Source organism: Bos taurus, chromosome 22 (assembly GCF_002263795.3).
Source record: "Bos taurus isolate L1 Dominette 01449 registration number 42190680 breed Hereford chromosome 22, ARS-UCD2.0, whole genome shotgun sequence".
Lineage (NCBI taxonomy): Eukaryota > Metazoa > Chordata > Mammalia > Artiodactyla > Bovidae > Bos > Bos taurus.
In genome coordinates this window covers 32,653,312-32,674,662 of record NC_037349.1, presented here as the reverse complement: position 1 = coordinate 32,674,662, position 21,351 = coordinate 32,653,312, and the positions used below count along the sequence as shown (strand labels likewise).

Sequence of the window (21,351 nt, the reverse complement as noted above, 5' to 3'; positions counted from 1 at the left end):
TGACTCTGAAGTCTGTGAAATCGTCAGCATCTTTCCACAGCATTACACGTGCTGCCCTCTTGTGGGGAAATGATGCTACGTACAGTGGCGGGGAAAGGTCGGGGGACAGGGAACGAAAGGACAAACTGCTCCTTGAAGAAATAAGAGAGTTAACTCTGGCTTCCTTTTAAAAGAATGTAACCTACCAATTGGCCCCAGGCACCTCTTCTGTGGTTCGGGGCTACAGACGCCCACACGGTCTCCTTTGTTGTTGTTCAGTTAAGTCGTGTCAGCCTCTTCGCCACCCCAAGGTCTCCTACTCAATCACTGTGTCAGGTGGAATTTTAAAAAACAACAAAGGTGGCCGTTTGTGTTTTCTAATTCCTTAAAGGTACTATCTCTGTACTCTAGTGGAAGATGATCAATGCCTTAAAGAAAGTTTCCCACTCCCTGTTCTGCGAAAATTGGGTGCATTTTTGTTTTCTAACACTTGAACTAAAGTGAACTTCAGCCCACACCTAACACCTGATCTGATCAGCCCAAATCAGGGATGGGGTCCCACCTTTTTCCCCTCTGGCTCTGTCTTAGACGGATGAGTGAAGATGGGATTGGAAAATATCTCCTTGTTTATTTTACAAGTGGTTCTAACCTGAGCCATTAAAAGCATCCAGTAAGCTTCCAACTAGGGTTTCCTAGGGCCACAGTTTCTTTAATTGGCCAGCACAAACCACAAAGCTCTTGGGACGGTGTCAGGAGTCCTTTTGGACACAGTACACTGTCTTCTACAGTTAACTCTCTACAGCTTGCTCCCACTCTCAGGCTGTTTCAGATACAAAGACCTGACCAGAGTTTCTCAAGTCTGACCCTTGACTTTGTCATCAGGTGAGCACAATTCTGGGAAGAAAATCCACGTGGCCGCTGTGAGGTCATTAGAGACATTTACAACACCTGCCTCCCTTCGCCATTTCCCTCCTCATCTCTCTCTCTCATACACATAAACACACACAGCCAACTAGAACACACAGCCTCGCGAGAACCATGGGCAAAGAAAAGGCAGAAAGAAACAAGGAAATGATAGTCCAGGTACTTGGTGTCCTCAATTTATAAAGAACTCTCACAAATCGACAAGTAAACAATACAGCCAAGACAAAAACAGATAACGGATAGGATAGCCCAAGGAAAACAAGTAGTCCCGCAGCACAGAGTCTGTAGTCAAAGAGCTGCAAGTCAAAACAATCTGACAGTAGTTTTCATTACCATTTTCACACATCAGTAAGACCTGATAGCACCCAGAGCTGATGAGGGTGTGAGGGAAAGGGAGTTATACTACTACTACTGCTGCTGTAAGTTTAAGTTCAGAAGTTTTGGAGCCTGCTTGGCACTACTAAAATCTTTCTTTCTCTTTGGCTGCGTTGCACAGTATGTGGGATCTTAGTTCCCAGACTAGGGATAGACCCCGTGTCCCCTACAGAGGAAGCTCAGACTCAACTGCTGGACCACCAGGAAACTCCCTGCACTATTGAAATCTTAATACGGTTGTCAGAGGATGCAGGACACTCACCAAAAACCATCATCTCCTCTCGGACCTGGATCCCCAGCTAGGGTATGTTTCCCAGCAGCCCCTGCAGCAAGGTGTGGCCGTGGGCACTCAGCTGTAGCCAATAGCAAGAGAAGACAGGTCAAGGGATACTGCCAGCTTCTAACCCAGTTCATCATCACCTCCGAGGTGTACCCTCCCCACCCATTCCCCTTCTAGCTGGCCGGAATGAAGATGGCTCCAGGACAGCCTTCGAGGACACAGGCTGAGAACAGTATAGCTTCCATGCCCTGTGGTTCCAAAAAGGCCACAGGAGAGGACAGCCAGTTGACATGTTACCTACACAGCACTCACGAGCAAGAAATACAGCTTCTTTTGTTTAAACCATTATGTATATTTCTTTGGTCTATGTGTAACAGGAATTAACCCACTCTCACTAATACATTTGCTGTATGTGTGCTCAGAAGTTTAGTTGTGTCCAACTCTTTGCAACCCCATGGAATGTATCTTGACAGGCTCCTCTGTCTGTGGGATTCTCCAGGTAAGAATACTAGAGTGGGTTGCCATGCCTTCCTCCAAGGGATCTTCCTGACCCAGCGATCAAACCTGCGTCTTCTGCATCTCCTGCACTGGCAGGTGGATTCTTTTACCAACAACGCCACCTGGGAAGCCCCACTAATACATTTACGTACACTTTAATTCAACAATTCCACTACTAGAGATTCACCTGCAGTCAGGACATGTATTTGGAAAATACGACAGACAACAAGGTAAATGTCCACCAAAACTGGGAGTGATCAAATAAATGAGAGCACATCTGTACAACAGAGTGGGATATAAATCTGCATGCACTCAAACAAAGCCCCCTTAAACTCTATTGTTAAATGGGAAAAAAATCAAGGTACAAAACAAAGTATAGGGTGAGATATCTGTGCATACACACGTACTAGTATACACATTCCTTTTTCTGGAAGGATAGGTGCGTACATACATAAATCTGTAAAATAATATAGAAAATATAGATGACTATATAAAACACTATCTAGAAAGATACATGAAATTGTCAACTTGAGTGGGCCAGGGGACACCTAGATATCTGCCAAAACATGACCCCCGAATATGTCTGTGAAGGTGTTCCTGGAAGAGGTTAGCATTTGAACTGGGGCGCTGAGTGAAGCTGATGGCCCACTGTGGTGGGCCTCATCCAAGCGCTTGAGGAAAAGAAGAAAAAAGCAGAAGGTGGAATTTGTTCTTTCCCTGACTGCTGAGCTGGGACACTGACTATCTCCTGCCCTCTGTGCTCCTGGACCGCAGGCCTTTGGAAGGCTGCAATGTACACCATGCATATGCAGGGTTTCCCTGGTGATTCAGTGCTAAAAGAATCTGGCTGCCAAACAGGAGATGTGGGTTTGATCCCTGAGTGGGGAAGATCCCCTGGAGAATGCAATGGCAACCCACTCCAGAATTCCTGCCTGGGAAATCCCATGGGCAGAGGAGCCTGGCAGGCTACAGTCCATGGGGTCACAAAAGAGTCAGACACAACTGAGCAACTAAACAACAATGTGTGTGTGTATATATATCTTATTGGTTCTGTTTATCTGGAGAACCCTAATAATCAACAAAAAGTTAACAGGATATCTTTTCACACCTGCCTGTTACCGTCTGGAATTTTAGCACCAGCAGAAAATTACATAACTGATTCCATGGTGACAAATAGGCAAAACCAGCCTATTAATAAATATTCATTTAGCACCCATTATATTCCAGGCATCAAGGACACAGCTTAAGAAACCCATGAGGGAATAAGACTTCACAGTAGGGTTCAGGAGCCTTCAACTGCAGTTAAACAAAGGGTATGGGCAGATCACAGGGACTTTGCCAGTGTGCTTCCAGACCACCTCAATAAAGTGAATATCGTGATAACTCAAGACACGTGAGTTTTTCGGTTCTGCATATAAAAGTTACGTTACTGTAGTCTAGTAAGTGTGCAAAAGCATTATGTCTAAAATAGAATTCACATCCCTTAATTTTAAAAATACTTCATCGCTACAAACGCTAACCATCATCTGAGCCTTCATCAAGTCATAATCTTTTTGCAATGGTCACATCAAAGATCACAGGTCAGACAGACCATAACAAATAAATAATGGAAAAGCTTGAAATAGGGTAAGGATTACCAAACTAGGACACAGACCCACAAAGAGAGCAAACGCAGTTGGGAAGAAACGGAGCCGATAGACCTACTGGATAAAGGGTTGCCACAAACATTTGATTTGTTCAAAAAAAAAAAAAGGCAGTAAAGTGCAAGCCAGAAGCCAAGAGCAAAAAAACAAAGCACGCCTGTACTTCTGCAAAGATGGTTCTTCATATACAGCCTGAGGCCCCAGGGAGAGAACAGAGCTCCCCGTGGGCAGGAGCCATCCTGACTGCTTTGACGGCTACTGAGATGAGGGGTGAGACGTACATATGGAATCTAGAAAGACGGCACCGATGAACCTAATTGCAGGGCAGCCAAGGCGACACAGACATGGAGACTTGTGGCACGGTGAGGGGAGGAGAAGGTGCATGAATTGAGAGTGTAGCATGGAAAGATACACTACCATATGTAAAGTAGATAGCCAGTGGTCATTTGTTGTACGACACAAGAAGCTCAACTCGATGCTTTGTGACAAGCTAGAGGGGTGGGATGGAGTGGAAGGTAGGAGGGAGGTTCAAGAAGGAAGGGATGTATGTATACCTATGGCTGATTCGTGTTGATGTGTGGTAGAAACCAATACAACACTGCAAAGCAATTATCCTCCAATTAAAAATAAATTAATTAATTTAAAAAGATGAGGGATGATAGGTACTTAAATTCCAAAAACAAAATTAGGAAGAATCCCCCGAAAGTCAAAAAGAAACCAAAAATCAAGAATCCAAATAAAATCACTGAAAGAAATCCATGATGAAAATTTCATTTCTTGAGCAAAACTTTCAAAGGCTTTGCTCAGACTTCTTACCGTCCCTGTTACAGTTGAGTCTTGGCTTATAGGGAAGATACTGCATCTCGTGTGTTCACAATTCTAATCTTAATTTAGATTTAATTCAGATTTTTTTTTTCTTTTTGCTCATGTATAACACATTTTATTATCGAACTGCACCTTCACTTTCACACAGACACCCTATGGTCTCACCTTTTCCAAATTTAAAAGGTTATGGTATGGAATGAGGATTGCCAACAAAGATGAAGAATTGAAGGGTTAGTCTAACAGGGTTAGTCATGGCCCCTGTTTCCCTCAGGTTTAATCACTATTGATCACAATCTCAAACCCAGTTTTGAGAAGTCTGGAATGTGCTGGTGCTAACCTGCCCCACTGAAATGTTCTGCTTCTGAACTACACTGACTCTCTACCTGCAACCCAAGAAAAGAGATGTGTATTAAACAGGTTAGACTGATGACTTCAAATACCCTATGCCTGAGAGTGAGCTCACCCAAAGATACACAGCACAATAACCAACTAGCCCTGGGCACTTTCACAGCAGTCAAATGGTATCGATTTTACACTGATTTATTAAAATTGCAATCATTATTTTTCTTGTCTTCTCGAAACTGTCACTTAAGGAAAATTGAATTCTGAGAGAGTTTCAAAACTTCAGCTTAAAGTTAAGTCTTAGTCCTAAATTATCAGAATAACTAACGAGAAACCTTGACCTGCTGTATATCTGAGAATAAGGCTATGTGACCAGCACACTTTCTTAGACACAGACTTTACAATTCTGACACATACACGGTTTAGGGTTCAAGCTTCACTCTTTCACTAAAAACTCAGAGCATACCTGGCACTGCCACACCTCTGATTACTGAAGCATAGACAGTAAATTAATTGTTTAGTAACGAGTTTGCTGACAAATATCAATTATTCAGGAAAACACAATTCACTGGGGAGTTTTCAAATCTGTATCACTTTAAATGTAGATGTAAAAGGGAAAGGTGAAGACAAATACACAATACACACAGAGATACTTAACTGATTATTTTGATCTATCTTTAGAAATAAGTGAAGGACAGACATGGGTCTCACTAGAAAGTATCAGAGTGCTTCTCTAAGACTTCAAACACGTTCTATTTTAGGTCCTGGGGCAAAAGCTACCACGACATTTTTTTTCCCTTTCTTTTTTCTTTTTAAATCATTCACCATCTTTTCCCAAAAGAACCCTATTATGTGCAAACTGCCTTCAGTGTTCATTCAAGTTTATCAATAAAGATGTTCTGCCTTCAAAGGAAGCTGGAATATATAAGCACAAAATACTGCTGGGTTTCCAGGATTCTTTGAGAAAAATCACTTCCAAAGAATGGACGTGTACCCAGGAAAAGGAAAAGGAAAACCTGGAGAAATCTTAAAAAGATATCTAGAACAAATCTCTTTAAGCATCAAAATGCTTCACCCTGTTGTATTTCATGCTTCCTCTGGTTATTTACACACCAGTCAAGGTTCCTGTCAATTACCTGTGCCTAAAATGTGGGCTTTGACGTTTGAAAGAGTTTTATTAGTTGATCTCAGTGGCGCATGACGAGTTTAAAGGGCTTACCTGTGTGTCCCCGGAGGTGCTGGCTGGAGGCAGACATGAGCTTACAGCACACCATCAACACATAGGCCAGAAAGAGCCAGTGAGACAGCAAGACGGATCTGGCACAGGCTCTCATCCTGGAGAGAAAGCAGGATGCAGGTCAGCGATGGATGGGTGGTGAGAGACTCTGAGCAAACACCGTCCTTAGAAAGTGGGGAGAGCAGAGGAAGATGCTGGGCGATGCACCTCTACCCCTACCTCACTAAAGAGACCAGAGGCCAAGCGAACCTTACATGCACTGTGCATTCACTCAGTTTCCAATACACACCTTTTATAATTAAAAGTTTCTCAAGTTAGCTACATGCCTCAGTGAGAAGTCTATTTATGAACCCCTAGAGCATAGCCTGAGTGGCCCTGATAGAACATGGGGGTTATATACTATTTTATAGCACAAAATTTAAAAAGCAACATACTTTAAGCAGGATTCAAATAAAAGATATGTGGTTTCTGCATGTGAAAGAAACCACAGAAATTCACACACCAGGCCTGAGAACTTTCCCCTGGTTTCTCTGACTGCATATTAATGCCCTTTGGCCTAGAATACTGGCTGAATAGTGGATTAATCCAATCTCAGAGTCTGATGCGAACATGGGCAACTAGAGATAAATGTATAAACAACGTCATACAGATATCAATAGATACATGGATAAAGATGAAATATTATTCAGCAATGAGAATGAAGGAAATCTTGCCATAAACAAAATTTCATATGGACCTTGAGGGCATTGCTGCTAAGTGAAATAAGTCAGATCAACACAAATACTACATAATCTCACTTTTATGTAGAATCTAAAAAAGACAAATTCTGAGAAACAGATTACGTAGCACAGTGGTCAGCAAGGGTTGAGGGTGAGGGAAATTTAGTCAACGGTCAAATCTCCCAGTGACGTGATTAACAAGTTTGGGGATCTAATGTTCAGCATGGTGATTACAGCTCATCTAATAACACTGTCCCATATACTTGAACGTTCTAAGAGGGTAGATCTTAAATGTTCTCATCACAAGAAAGAAACAGTAACTGCGACAGTAAGAAGGTGGTAGCTGATACTATGGTGGGAATCATTTTGCAGCTGATAAACATATTGGATCAATACAATGCACACCTCAAACATACACAGTGTTATGAATCAATTACATCTCAATAAAAACTGGGAAAATATACCTCACTTCATATGAATGGACAGTATCCAAACAGCTGCTCAAAGACAATTCAGTTTACAAATGCGGCTGTGTGGTCTATTCTAAAACACTTCCCTTTCCAAAAAAAAAGTAAATAAAAAGAAAATAGCTAATATGCATTCTACTTTCTTCCCTAACTTTCTGAGCCTGGTAGGCTGCAGTCCATGGGGTCGCGAAGAGTCAGACACGACTGAGCGACTTCCCTTTCACTTTTCTCTTTCATGCACTGGAGAAGGAAATGGCAACCCACTCCAGTGTTCTTGCCTGGAGAATCCCAGGGATGGGGGAGCCTGGTGGGCTGCCGTCTATGGGGTCGCACAGAGTCGGACACGACTGAAGCGACTTAGCAGCAGCAGCAGCACTAGATTAACTTTAGTTTGCTCTTTTTTTAATTAACTTTTTCAAATGGAAGTCCAAGCTCTGGGCATTTGAAACTCCAGTAACACTGGGTTCTGCCTGGCTTCAGGGATAATAGATCCACCACAGAGGATCAAAGGAACTCCCTTTTCATATACAAGATGTATAAACACCCATGGGCAGATGATAAAGACATGGCCCGTGGATTCCTGTTTGAGTAACACTACAGGCAAAGCTTCTGAGGAAATCCTGAAGAAAGGGCCTAACAAGCCCATGACTGCCAACCCCATGGGGTCTCAACCAGAACCCTGACTCTGTGCTCAAGAGGAAGTGCAGCCTTGGGGAGCCGGTGGCCACACCACACTCCCAGGAGCAGGCACTGGCCTCTCACAAAGTAGTCACACAGATCTTGTTGAAAGATCTTGTACTGCCCCTGGTTTGAGATTCAGTATGACTCTGAAACAACCACAGTAATACAAGATTCTAAGATTATCTTTGAAGACCATGGTGGCAAAAGGGACTTGAGACAAGTCTCTTTTGATGTCAAGCTTCAAAGCTTGACATCATTTTGCCCTTGGCCTTGGAAATTCCAAGCACTTGAAACTGACAGGAACACTAGGTGTCTCTGCTTTGAAAGACCTGCGTGCACCTTAATTTTGCAAAGCATGTCCTCCGTCTCCCCCACCTCAGCCTCCATGCACAGTGGGTAGAAACCTTGGAATCAGCTCAAAAGGTGGCAAAGAATATGTGCGAGTCTATGTGAGCTTGAGGTGCTAGTATGTAATTACATTTTCACTTCAGAAAATTGATTATTAATTTATTACTCAACAGGGAAAGCATGGAGGTTCAGAATTCTATATATACTGAGTTTTTGAATGAGGTCCTCTGTCCCCCCTCCCATATTTTAAAATTCCAGTTGTTAACTCCAGTATCCATTATTAATCTAACTGTTACAAAGTCTTATCCCTCTTACCTAGGGGTAAAATTTCAAATATCTCCCAATAAAAGTGTAGGCTGGCTGGGCCCAAGGCACTGGAGAGTAGTAAGGAAGGTAGAGTCCTGTCTAGGGGCAGCTGCTCCAAGGGAACACCAGGAATGACTTTTCAAGAGAAGCTGCTTTCTGATACACCGTCTGCACACTTCGAGTCAGCAAGGGGTTCCACTTGTTTTGTTTTAAAAACAGAGTGCAGATCAAACAAAACACATTTGCAAACTGGATCGGGTACCCTAACTTCTGGTTTGTAGCAATCAGTGGCCCAAAAAAGGAAAATTTTAAGGAATCAGATGAATGGAGTACTAGCTTTCTACTGCCATGTAATAAACACTGCCAAATTGAACAGTTTAAAACAATAGGTCTCCAAAGGCCTCTTCACTCTTCTATCCTCCACTTTTTCCTGCTTCGTGGGTTGGCTCCTCTGCCTCTAACCACAGTGTTCCACCTGATTTAGAGTCTCCAAATTCAGATGAAGTCTATCAGATGAGCTATAATCTGTCCCACCTAATTTACCAGTGAAGTTCAGTTTCCATGTGTTTATCAGTCACCTCAAGTCCTAAACCTGTCTGGATGGAGTTAACAAAACTGGGAGAGTATGTCTGAGATGATCTGAGTCCCAAATGCTGGGTACCCTAGGAAGTCAACTCTAAGATAGAAATTAATAATCAGCGGATGACTTAAGGAGTGCTCTAGGGAGTATCACCTGTGAAAGGGGAGGGACAAGAAGAAGGAAAGACAGAAAGAGGAAAAGGCCTCAGATAACCCTCTGGAAAGTTCCAAAGCTCAGATCAAACCAGTCAATCCTAAAGGAAATCAACCCTGAATATTCAATGGAAGGACTGATGCTGAAGCTCCAGAATACTCTGGTCACCTGATGCAAAGAACTGACTCACTGGAAAAGACCTTGATGCTGGGTGAGACTGAAGGCAGGAGGAGAAGGGGACGACAGAGGATGAGATGGTTTGACGGCATCACGGACTTAATGAACATGAGTTTGAGCAAATTCCGGGAAATGGTGAAGACAGGGAAGCCTGGCGTGCTGCAGTCCATGAGGTTGCAAAGAGTCAGACACGAGTGACTGAACAAACTACACAGCTGAGATGCCCCTTCTCCATGGTCCCAAACTGTGGTGAGAGGTCAGGCCTTTACACCTGAACATCAGGGAAAATCATCTCAGGCAAGGAGGCTCTTTGGATTGCGGACAATTTAAAGATGCTGCAGGCCATCTTCTGCAATGCTTCCGACAGTTGAGGGCATGAATCCTTCATTCCTGAAGGGGATGCTGGGTAGGGCAGCACGCTCATTAAAATGTGATGGGAAGAGACTTCAAATATAAACCCTAGCCCAGCCTGGGCCTGCTCTGCCCTCAGCACCATTCTTTTCACTTCTACTGGGTGACACCTCTGTACTGCATTCCCCAGGCTCCTGAATGATCTGGCTCCTACCTGGCTTTCACCAATAGGAGACATTGGTTAGAGCCTGCAGAGTGGAAGGGAAAGGCCATGGTATTTTTCCCCACCTTCTCTGTCTTGGCAGGGTCAACGGAGTGGCCATTTCTCCTCCATGGTGTCAATTTCCCACTATGGCTCCAGCTCCCACGGAAGGCCCTTCCCCACCAAGGCCACTGGCCAGCAGGACTGCCTTCCTCTGTCCCACCAGCCTCAGGATGGCAGGAGCTGTTGCTCATCTGATGGCAGGAGCTGTTGCCTGCTGTTGCTCATCTATGGGCTGCCTTTGTGTCTTCTGCTTGACCTCTCTGACTCTCCCATCACACATGTAATCAGTTTCCTGAATTCAATTTCCTGTCCTTCTGCTCCTGGATGGCTTCTGTTCTCCTGGTTGGATTCCAACAACAAACCCCAAATCAAAAGTCTCATGAGCCCCTATTCCAAATCTTGGGAGATCATCCCTGATCTGACTTCTTCATGGAAAATTCTATGTATCAGGGTCTGGGGTGAGTTTGAGAACAAGTATTGCCTAGAACAAGTATCTACTTTAACAACAGCTATGATTCCCTGGAGAAATGCCTATGGCTAGGCGGGCAGCTATTTAGCAATGATTCTTCATTTCATTCCATAATCCAGAGCCCAAGTAAAAAGATATCTCACCTACTACACTTACTGTGGTGCCTCAGACAGTAAAGAATCTGCCTGCAATGCAGGAGACCCAGGTTTGACCCCTGGGTTGGGAAGATTCCCTTGAGAAGGGTATGGCAACCCATTCCAGCATTTCTTGCCTGGAGAATTCCACAGACAGAGGAGCCTGGTGGGCTACAGTCCATGGGGTCACAAATAGGACACAAATGAGTGACTAACACTTTCACTTTTCACTTTCATACCTACTGTGATACTTCAATTTCTCCTACATTGAACATTTTTGTCCAAATGTAAAACAAAATTAGTTTATCTTAAACATATCACCTTTGGCCCTGTGGAATAGCCAAAGTACTGCTTTATCAACTGAAATAATTTCAAAGATCAGAGCTAATTTTTTTAAAATTCTCCATATTTCCAAAAATTCAACATAAAGCTTTTATAAAGGGTCATCAATTCTAAGATATTCCATCTGCCTAAATTCTTTATGCTTCATAAAGATACCATCTCTAGGTATGTGCTAAAATCATTTTACCTTGGAGACTTCATAAAATTTGGTTCCAGTCAAACACAGTTATTCCAGGATGGATTTCAGAGTGACTCCAAGTTCCCATTGGTAGCAAGGACCAACCATTTCAACAGTTCCAAAAAATTATCTTAACTTCATAGACCTATTTAAAATACAAAAAAGACAGGAAGCCATTAGCATTTTAATGTTGAGATGATACAGGTTTTCAGAAGCAAATTTTTTTTTTTTTTTTACAACAACTGTGTTTTCAGGCAAGTGGTAGACAGTCAAACACACCCACATTTGTAAAGGGTCCTAACAGATGGGGATGGAGGGAGGGCGGGAAATACAGAATTCTGCACTTATTAATTAGCCACACAGTAGTTAACAGAATACAATCTTAAAGCAGAAGTTTCCTCTGCAGCAAAGGCATGACCAGGTTGACAGAGGGTACCAAACCACTCATGATGCAAAATTCCACTCTCTCATCAACCATGGGATGAAAATGAAATTGGAGATTCTCCAATCCCAAGAGTTCCACAACCTGCCCAAGTTCACAGAGCAGTGGAAAAGCCAGCATGCAGACCTAAGTTTCAATGTTCTGTGATGATGATAAACAATTTGCAAAACACACCACTGTGTATAAAATAGATAACCAAGAAGAACCTAGTGTATAGTACAGGGAAGTAGACCCAATATTATATAATAATCTATAAGGGGGGACATATGTGCACCCATGGCTGACTCATGTTGATGTATGGCAAAACAACCACAATATTGTAAAGTAATTATCCTCCAATTAAAATAAATAAATTACTTTTTAATGAATGGGCTTTATATATACAGGCTTCCCTAGTAGCTCAGATGGTAAAGAATCCACCTATAATGCAGGAGACCCGGGTTTGATCCCCAGGTTGAGAAGATCCCCTGGAGAAAGGAATGGGTTCCTACCCCAGTATTCTTGCCTGGATAATTCCACACAGATAGAGAAGCCAAGTGGGCTACAGTCCATGGGGTCACAAAGAGTCAGACACAACTAAGCAACTTTCATTCATTCACTAATACAGATATAAAACAATTTGCAAGGATGCTTTTTGAAAAGTGCTGATGGGACACAGAAGGCAAAAATTTTTCCAACATAAAACACACGAAAATACAAAAAACACTTTTTAACACCATAACTGAGATTCAACATACTCCTTTAATGCACACACCTAAAAAGACTTTTATTCTTAATGAAAACATTTTTCAAGAAGGATTCAGATAATGCCAAAACAAAAGACATTTCAAAAACAAAGGAACATGAAATTACCCGTTTTTAATGTTACCGAGTTAAGTACATTCCTCCAAGGGATGGAGATCAAAGAGAAATAATGATGGGCAACAATAAATATTTAAGCTGCAAATGTGACATACAAATGATCCTTGCGGGCTTCCCAGGTGTTTCAGTGATAAAGAAAACATCTGCCAATGCAGGAGACACGTGTTCGATCCCAGGTCAGGGAAGATTCCCACGTGCCATGGAGCAACTATGCCCATGTGCCACAACTATTGAGCCTGTGCTCCAGAGTCCAAGCATTAGTGAAGTCTGTGCTTCCTAGAGCCTGTGCTCCCCAACAAGAGAAGCCACTGGAATGAGAAGCCTGTGCATCACCACTAACGTGTAATAGCCCCAACTAGCTGCAACTAGAGAAAAGCCTGCAAAGCAATGAAGACCTAGCATAGCCAAAAATAAATAAAATTATTTTTACAAAAGATCCTTGCTCCACAGTCTAATCATTATCGAATCCTGTTGAACCCACTGCAAATGCACCACAAAGTACAACTGATAGTTTTCTCTTCTTTGGATGCTCTGGAGGGAATTACAGATGTTTGTCTAGAGCCCTCTTTAGGTGACAGGCTTGAGATCCATCCTTCTGGGGCCACAGGAGACACAGAGGAGGCCATGAGTGATTAGCTCTACGAGAGAGAAGCAGCTTTGAGTAACTGTATAAATGTACGATACTTGGAAAAGAAATCACTGGATAATGTTCGTCTCCCAGATCCTCCAACTTTATTAAGTATATTTGTCCTGATATCCACCCAAGGGCACAACATGACCTTCTGTTATCGGAAAGAAATACACAGTATAATTTACCAGAACCCATCCTAATGAACTCCCCACATACTGGAAACCAAAATGACCTTTCCTAGCTAATATTTATCTTGTTTTCTTCGCATAAAGGGAACCACTGGGGATTCTCTTTTCAATTCGTTAAAAAAAAAAAGGATTCATCAGCGAAAACAAATGTGATCCAATAGTTCACATGCTAGACAAAAAGCCAGGAGTTTAATTTTAGGCTGAGCAGTAACTCATTCAGTCAGATTTTCCCCGAGTGTACCCTAGGCACTTGCTTAAAAGGATTAACTTTTTCCTGTCATGTCTGAACTTTAGTACATTCAAGACCATCAGTGCTTTTGTGTACAATGTGAAAAGCATGTGTTTCCAGTCACTCTACTTCCCTCCAGGTTGTTTTCCAATGGTGGCACAGTCTTTTCTATCATTCTACTTTAAAAGTCCTTCCTTTTTCTGCTGCTGCTGCTGCTAAGTCGCTTCAGTCGTGTCCGACTCTGTGCAACCCCATAGATGGCAGCCCACCATGCTCCTCCATCCCTCGGATTCTCCAGGCAAGAACATTGGAGTGGGCAGTCCATCCCTTCTCCAGGGGATCTTTCCAACCAGGGACTGAACCCGGGTCTCCTGAATTGCAGGCGGATTCTTGACCATCTGAGCCACCAGGGAAGCCCTACTGTACAGCACAGAGAACTATATCCAATATCCTGTGATAAACCATAATGGAAAAGAATCTAAAAAAAAGAATATATATTCTGTGTGTGTGTAAATACATACACACACATAATTGAATCACTTTGTTATACAGCAGAAATTAACACAACATTGTAAATCAACAATACTTCAATAAGATATTATTACTTATTAATACAATATTATTATATTATATAATACTAAAATAAAAATATTTAAACTAAAAAAATAGTCATTCATTTTTAAAGAGTCTGGGTGTTTACAATGATGAATGACATTGCCATATCTAGACTAAGAACAATTTTAAATGTGTCTGGTCCAATTCCAACTGTTGGAATGAGAAAAAAAAACAGCATTTGCGTGCTGGGTTACATTTTTCATCTTTCACCTTATACACTGGTCTTATGTGGAGACAGTCACTTTTCTTCTCTTTTTTTTTTTTTTTTTTTTTGACAGTCACTTTTCTACAAAAGAGCAGGATGCCTGTTCATGTTCCCTGGTACCAAGAAACTCTGAGCTTCCCAGGCAGAGGAGACCATTCTTCAGATGTTTAATTTATTTCTGTTGTACCCAAGAAAGAAGTCAGCCTACACCCGATTTCTTATCAAGGAAATAGTGAGGTTCCGCCTTTCTTTTCTCTTGATCTACTTGCCTTCACTATTAGCAGAGTGAATTCCTTGAAAGGATTATTTTGGGAAATACAGCTATTGGCTTGCTGTAGATAAGCACCCTCAGAGTATCTCTTATATCACTTTTGCTACACCCACCTCACTCCACAGATGTCAATTTATGCAGCATGACGTTCTTATCTTTTCATTCTAAAACCCTACAGTGATGAAATACCACATTCCTTTTAAAACCACAATTCACAATGACCTTAAACCTGGACCTAATCACGAGGAAAAATGCCAAACGTTTGACTAATTTAAATGTAAGAGACTTTCTGCAAAGTAATTGCTCCTTAAAAACTGTCAAGGTTATGAAAGACCAAAATAATCTGAGGAATTGTTCCAAATGAAGGAATGATACATGGCAACCAAATGAAATGGTGATCCTATGCTGCATCTCAGATCAGAAAAAAAACACACGCATAGTCATTCTCAAATGAACCACATGCACAATCACACACACACACACATATATACACACACATTTATCTATAAAGGACACTACTGGGACAAATAACAATTTCTGAATATAGCCTATAGATTACAGTGTCATATCAATATTAAATTAGTTAAGAGAATGTCCCTGTTATTAAAATATACCCTGAAATATTTAAGGAAAAAAGGGCAACTGTCTTGAATTTACTGTCAAATGATTCTGAGAGGAAAAAGGGAAGAGGAAAGGAAGGAAAACCGAATGAATGAATGACCAGAAAAACAAATGAACAAAATGTAAGCAACTGATGAATCTAGGAATTCTTTGTATGATTCCTCCAACTTTTCATTACATCAGAAATTATATCAAAATAAGACAATAGATGTTCACTAAAAAGAATGGTTTATCACATATACTAAAATGATTCAGAACTTATTACCATTCTTAAACCATAAGAGGAGTTGATAGTTGAAATGTTCTGGCTCATCAGACTTTCTTCTCACTGAAGACCCCAGAGGAAGTTCATCTACTTTTATTTAAAAAGCACTTTCATAGGAACACCTTCTGTAAACACATTTGGGTGTTTTTTTGCTATTCCTTTAAAAATGTCATACTGGTTTACCATTTCTCAAGCTGTTAGTTCATACAATATTCTCATGTAATTAAAATATCTTCAAGGACATTTAATAGAATATACCATTCAATAACATTGAAAAACTGTTGCTATTCAATGTTTTCCTTTGGTCAAAAGTCTATCAGTTGTATAAGAAGTATAGGAGATTGATACTATGTGCTCCTAATCTCTCTTATTAATTAAAAATGTATTCGATGAGAAAAAATAGCACTTTCATAGTGTCTACTATGGTTCAGTGATTGTGCAAGTACTTTAAAATAATAACTCACTTAAAAGCAGGATTTATTTCTATCGTGCTATGCAGATGAAGACAGTGAGACACAGATAGGTCAAGGGGTTTGCCCGAGGTCGCTCAGCTAGCAAGTGGCTAAGCCGTGATTCAAATGCAAGCCATCTAGTACCAAGGAATCTACTGTTTCAATTCTTATCAAAATATTTTCAAAGAGTATTAGTCCTTTTCATGCTTTTCTAAATAGACTGAAAATAACTCTTTCTTCAGGAATTCAAGGCAATGGTCATCAAGATAAAAGTAAAAATTTTGTCTGTGGACCCACATGAGTAGACCACTGGACTGAATAAGGACCAGATCCTGGCTTGGAGCCTCTGTTATTTTTTCAGTTCAGTTCAGTTCAGTCGCTCAGTCGTGTCCGACTCTTTGTTATTTTTTATTAACCCCTAAATAATTTTTGCCTCATCTCTGAAAAGCTGGTGAATAAAAGTGATTCTGACTTGCTACAGGGTTCTGCCTTACTACAGGTTTATTCAAGGCTTAAGGTCACTTTCCAAATTAAGACCACACATACAAGAATTCTGAAGACCTTGAGCACTTAAGCTGCCATTTTTCAAACAGATGGAAAAACAACCACACTTTAGATCAGAACGCCTCAAAGACACTTGGATGAAAATACAGCAGAGCCGGAACATAAGCCTATATGACTTCTGTCAATTTCCATGAAGGAATTCAGCACTGACACAAAACAAAGCAGAATTCTGTCGGTGCATCCACGCAGACTCATTTCCTGCCAAGAAATCCAGGAGCAATTCTGTGACGGTACAGCAAGGTAGATTCTCACTTAAAAACCAAATAGACACGCTTGCACCATTGCCATTTCCTGCCTGCCCACTCACCTAGGAGGTTTCCAAGCCCCGTCTTGCTTTACCAGCAGAGTAGCGATGCTTGAATAATGAGCTATTTTCAGATTCACCATTAGTGCAGCTGACCTCCTGGAGTGGGATCTACTGGGATGACCTGGTAACTGTGGTTCTCAGCCCCTCGGGTATCAGGGCACAAGTAGGACTAATTTTTCCAGCTAATGATGTAACAGGTGACATCCTTAAACAAGTTTAAACATCGCGTTAAATCATTTTTTCACACTAATTTCAAATCAGTCAAGGTAGAAGATGATACAGCTGAGAAAGTTCACCTCTATCCTCCAGAGGTGAAACTAGCAACCTGAGATTTGGATGTATAAAACAGAGTTTTATGAGTGGAAAAGGGGTGAAAAGATGGTTCCATTAAGCAAGAATTGTGTCTTATAACCAATGGAAATTTTGAAAGAGAAGTTGTCTCCATGAAATAATTCATCATTTCTTTAGACAGAGAGGAGGAAATAGGTTTCCATTTCATGTTGTGTTTATATAATACAACCACACTGATTTGTCTTCTAGAAATTCTCAAACCGCTTTTCCACAAAAGTATGCAAACCAAGCGCAACCTCTCTCTTGACAAATTTACGCAGGAACAAGACAAGTATTAATGAACATTTTATATTTAAAAGGCTTCTGATGAAAGTAAATGTACTTAATAGGTTATTGACACTTTTATGAATGTATTTCAAGCCCTGATACTCAGCTAAAGCCTCAGCTGAGCTCTCACTTATAACTGTCACATGATGCATAGAATTACTTTGTAATTTAGAGCATGCTTACTGTCACACGTTCAAAAGGACAGGTTTCTCTGCCAAAATGCAGTATATTCATGCCATTAAGTTGCTTTTCTATTGCTGCCTAAAAATATCAATGAGGAACTTACTCATTCATCTTACAACATGCTGTAAATATGTTTAGAACTTAAAAGGTTCTAAGTGAGTCATTAAAGACAATAGCTGTGTCTGGTACAGAATTGTATAAAATTTTACACGTGGCATTTTAATTTTATGTGTTGCCAATACCATCTTACTTAAATTAGGTTGTAGAGTTCTTCAAAAGGGCCCTCTTGGTCAGAGATGATTTAAACAAATTAAACAGACACACTGTGATCTCAAAAGGTTCACATTCTGTCACTGTAAGAACCGAGAAACTCCTTACAACCATGCAGCATCTTTATTTCCATGCAGTGACATGGTCCTTTCTAATGGAAGTATGGCCAGTGCCTTCTGTTAGTGAAGAAAAACTCTAGCCTACAAGTGACTATGAACTGTCCAAAGCACTCATCACTAAGTGACGATGGTTCACTGAGTCAGTCTACACAAAACACAGAAAACAAACCCGTGAGTGACATAAAATACAAAACGCACTCACCAAATTCAGGGACACTCAACACGATTCCACAGCTTGTTGTCCAAGTGAAACTGCCCAGGTCTGGGGCTGAACTAATGTGAGCGGTAATGGCAATTTAGCCATAAATCTCTCAAGGCCCAATTATCCTCACGTCTAAGGGTTTCTTTTAATTGGACCAGTTTTTAATTGGACATTTTCCTCCCATTTCTCATTTTTCAAAGCATCAAAACAGTGTCTAAGGATTTTATTTAGCATAATAAATAACCAACATAATATTTTGAAGGCTACTCACAAGTTGCCAAGTACCTGAACTTTTATTTTAAAAGTTTTTGTGTGATATGATCTAACTTATACGTTATATTATAAAAAATAAAGCAAGCTAAACATAATGAAAGTCAAAGTTGCTCAGTCACGTCCAACTCTTTGCGACCCCATGGACTATACAGTCCACGGAATTCTCCAGGCCAGAATACTGGAGTGGGAGCCTTTCCCTTCTCCAGGGGATCTTCCCAACCCAGGGATTGAACCCATAACAGGCAGATTCTTTACCAGCTGAGCTGTCAGGGAAGCGCTAAGCTGTATATAATAGAATGCAAAAGTAGAATTCTGTGACTATTCAATAGTCACATTGCTCGGGTCGGGGCTGGCCATTTACAAACAGAACGTTACCCTCTTGAGGGGAGGGGATGGTATCTTACCTCACTTCTATGCTAACCTCTAACATAATGCTCTGCACACCAAGGGTGTTAAATACAGTTTGTTAAATAAATGAATAAAGTCTCTAGTTTTACTCCCAAATGAATGGTCATTTCACTTCTATGCTTCCCTAATTCCTTACCTGTAAACTAATATAGTTAAACGACACAATTACCAATGTATGTTCAACCACCAGCTATGACAATGACTCACAGAGCATTTTAGGGAAAACACGGGAAGTTTCAGCTATTGATAACATACAGGTCATGGATATATATACACAGTAAATTCAACTGCGACAGGATTGCACAGCAAGACAATGCCCATCACAGGCAATATTGACCATTTTAATCCATTAGTGAGATAAATGCTTCTTAAAAGCTGTATCAGAACCATTATTACATTTCCAACCTTAAAAATTCATCTTTTGTTTGACAACAGTGCCCTCTTGTGGCAAAAAGGGAAGTCTTCTGAAAGTGCTAACATGTTACTTGATTTATAATGGATATTTTTATTATAAGTGCAGTTTTCATTTTTTTAATAAAGTCATTTTAAAACAGTATGCAAACCATCCTTAAAGAAGCATAAGATATGAAATAAATTAAACAGCAATTTAAATTGTATCACAAAAAAAGTCAAATCAAAATATGGTAAAAAGCTTCTAAATGAAATGGTAATTATTTATACAGAAAACTACACATAATAAACACAAGCCTAATGAGATTCAATATTTATTGGTTCTCCCTGTTGCTTTTATAACACAAATCCATGATATCATCTATCAAAGCTCTCCAAGCTACTTAAAGATCCTGTAAACATTCAGCTTATATATACAAAAGCCTACTGAGTTCTGGCTTAATACTAGGACGTGCTTAGGGAAATCAAGAATAAGACTAATTCCTGTCTATCCAAAAATGACAAACCAACTGCAATAGACATACATGGGGCAACCAAGAGAGCAGGTCAGTAGTATTTGCCATTGTCTTTTGATGGACCTAGAGACTGTCCGTACTGAGTGAAGTAAGAGAGAGAAAGAGAAAACATTGTATGACAACCCTTACATGTGGAATCTAAAAAGAAATTATACAAATGAACTTATTTACAAAACAGAAACAGATACATAGATTTATAGAATGAACTTATGGTTGCCAAGGGAGAAGGATGAGGGAAAAGGACAAGGAGTTTGGGATGGACATGTACACACTGCTATATTTTAAATGGATAACCAACAGGGCCCTACTGTATAGCATAGCAAATTGTGCTCAATGTTATGAGGCAGCCTGGATGGGACGGGAGTTTGGGGGAGAAGGGATACATGTATATGTATGGCTGAGTCCCTTTGCTATTCACCTGAAACTATCACATTGTTAATCAGCTATACTCCATCAAAATTAAAAGTTTAAAAAAATTTACTACTGTCTTTTTGAATAATGAAAATAGAAGAATAAGATCACTCAGGACTGCTGCAATCCAGGAAAACTTCCTGGAAGAGACAACAACACACAGGAGTAAAAAAGGAATGTTTGGGGAAAAGAGTAAAGAGGTGTTCAGGAATTTAAAAAATTTGGTTTGGTTGGTTGGTCATTGATGAGGGGAAAAGATCTGCACATGTGTGTGAGTTTGTTTTGTCTTGTCCTGATTTGATCTGGTGGCGGAGAAGAAAGGGCCACTAAAGGAAACCACACAGAGAAAGGGGGAAGGGAGAGGAGGTAGGTATGGTGGGCTGACCCCATGCGGAAGTCATACAGAACAGGTGAGCAGTCTCCCAGGTCCTATCCACACTCAGTGGGTCACCTCTTCATGACTCCTTAAACAAGTAGTTTTTGATCAGTTCTTGAACCAGGTCTTGTGTTGGGTGCCAGGCATGGATGATGGATAAAGTCCCGGGTACCCTGGGGTTTGCACTATAGTGTGGGAAGACAGACAGACAGGTAAACAAGTGTGAATAACGGAACTGTTGTTGTTGAGTCACTCAGTTGTGTCTGATTCTTTGCAACCCCACGGACTGCAGCACACCAGGCTTCCCTGTCCTTCACCATCTCCCAGAACTTGCTCAAACTCAAGTCCATTGAGTTAAGGATGCCATCCAACCATCTCATCCTCTGTCGTCCCCTTCTCCTTCCTGCCATCAATCTTTTCCAGCATCAGGGTCTTTTCCAATGAGTCTTCTCTTTGCATCAAGTGGCCAAAGTATTGGAGCTTCAGCTTCAGCATCAGTCCTTCCAATGAATCTTCATTGGAAGGTAACTGTGGGTTCAGATTAAGTATGATAGAGAAAACAATAGTCAGTAGTGTAACAGAAACCGGCTGGGTTTGGAGGAAGAGAGGCTCTTGGACTGGGTGCTTAGGGAAGGCCTCTC

General features: G+C 40.9%; 1 protein-coding gene across 2 annotated transcripts in view; it reads right to left on the bottom strand.

Moving 5' to 3' along the window:
* Nucleotides 1-21,351, bottom strand: part of TAFA4 (TAFA chemokine like family member 4) — a 208,235-nt gene that overhangs the window by 116,027 nt on the left and 70,857 nt on the right. For both annotated transcript variants that reach the window (NM_001076435.1, XM_024983037.2), the window contains 2 exon segments: nt 6,086-6,201; nt 11,283-11,418. In NM_001076435.1, coding sequence (NP_001069903.1) covers nt 6,086-6,201; nt 11,283-11,296 — 130 coding nt within the window. In that variant the 5' untranslated portion in view covers nt 11,297-11,418.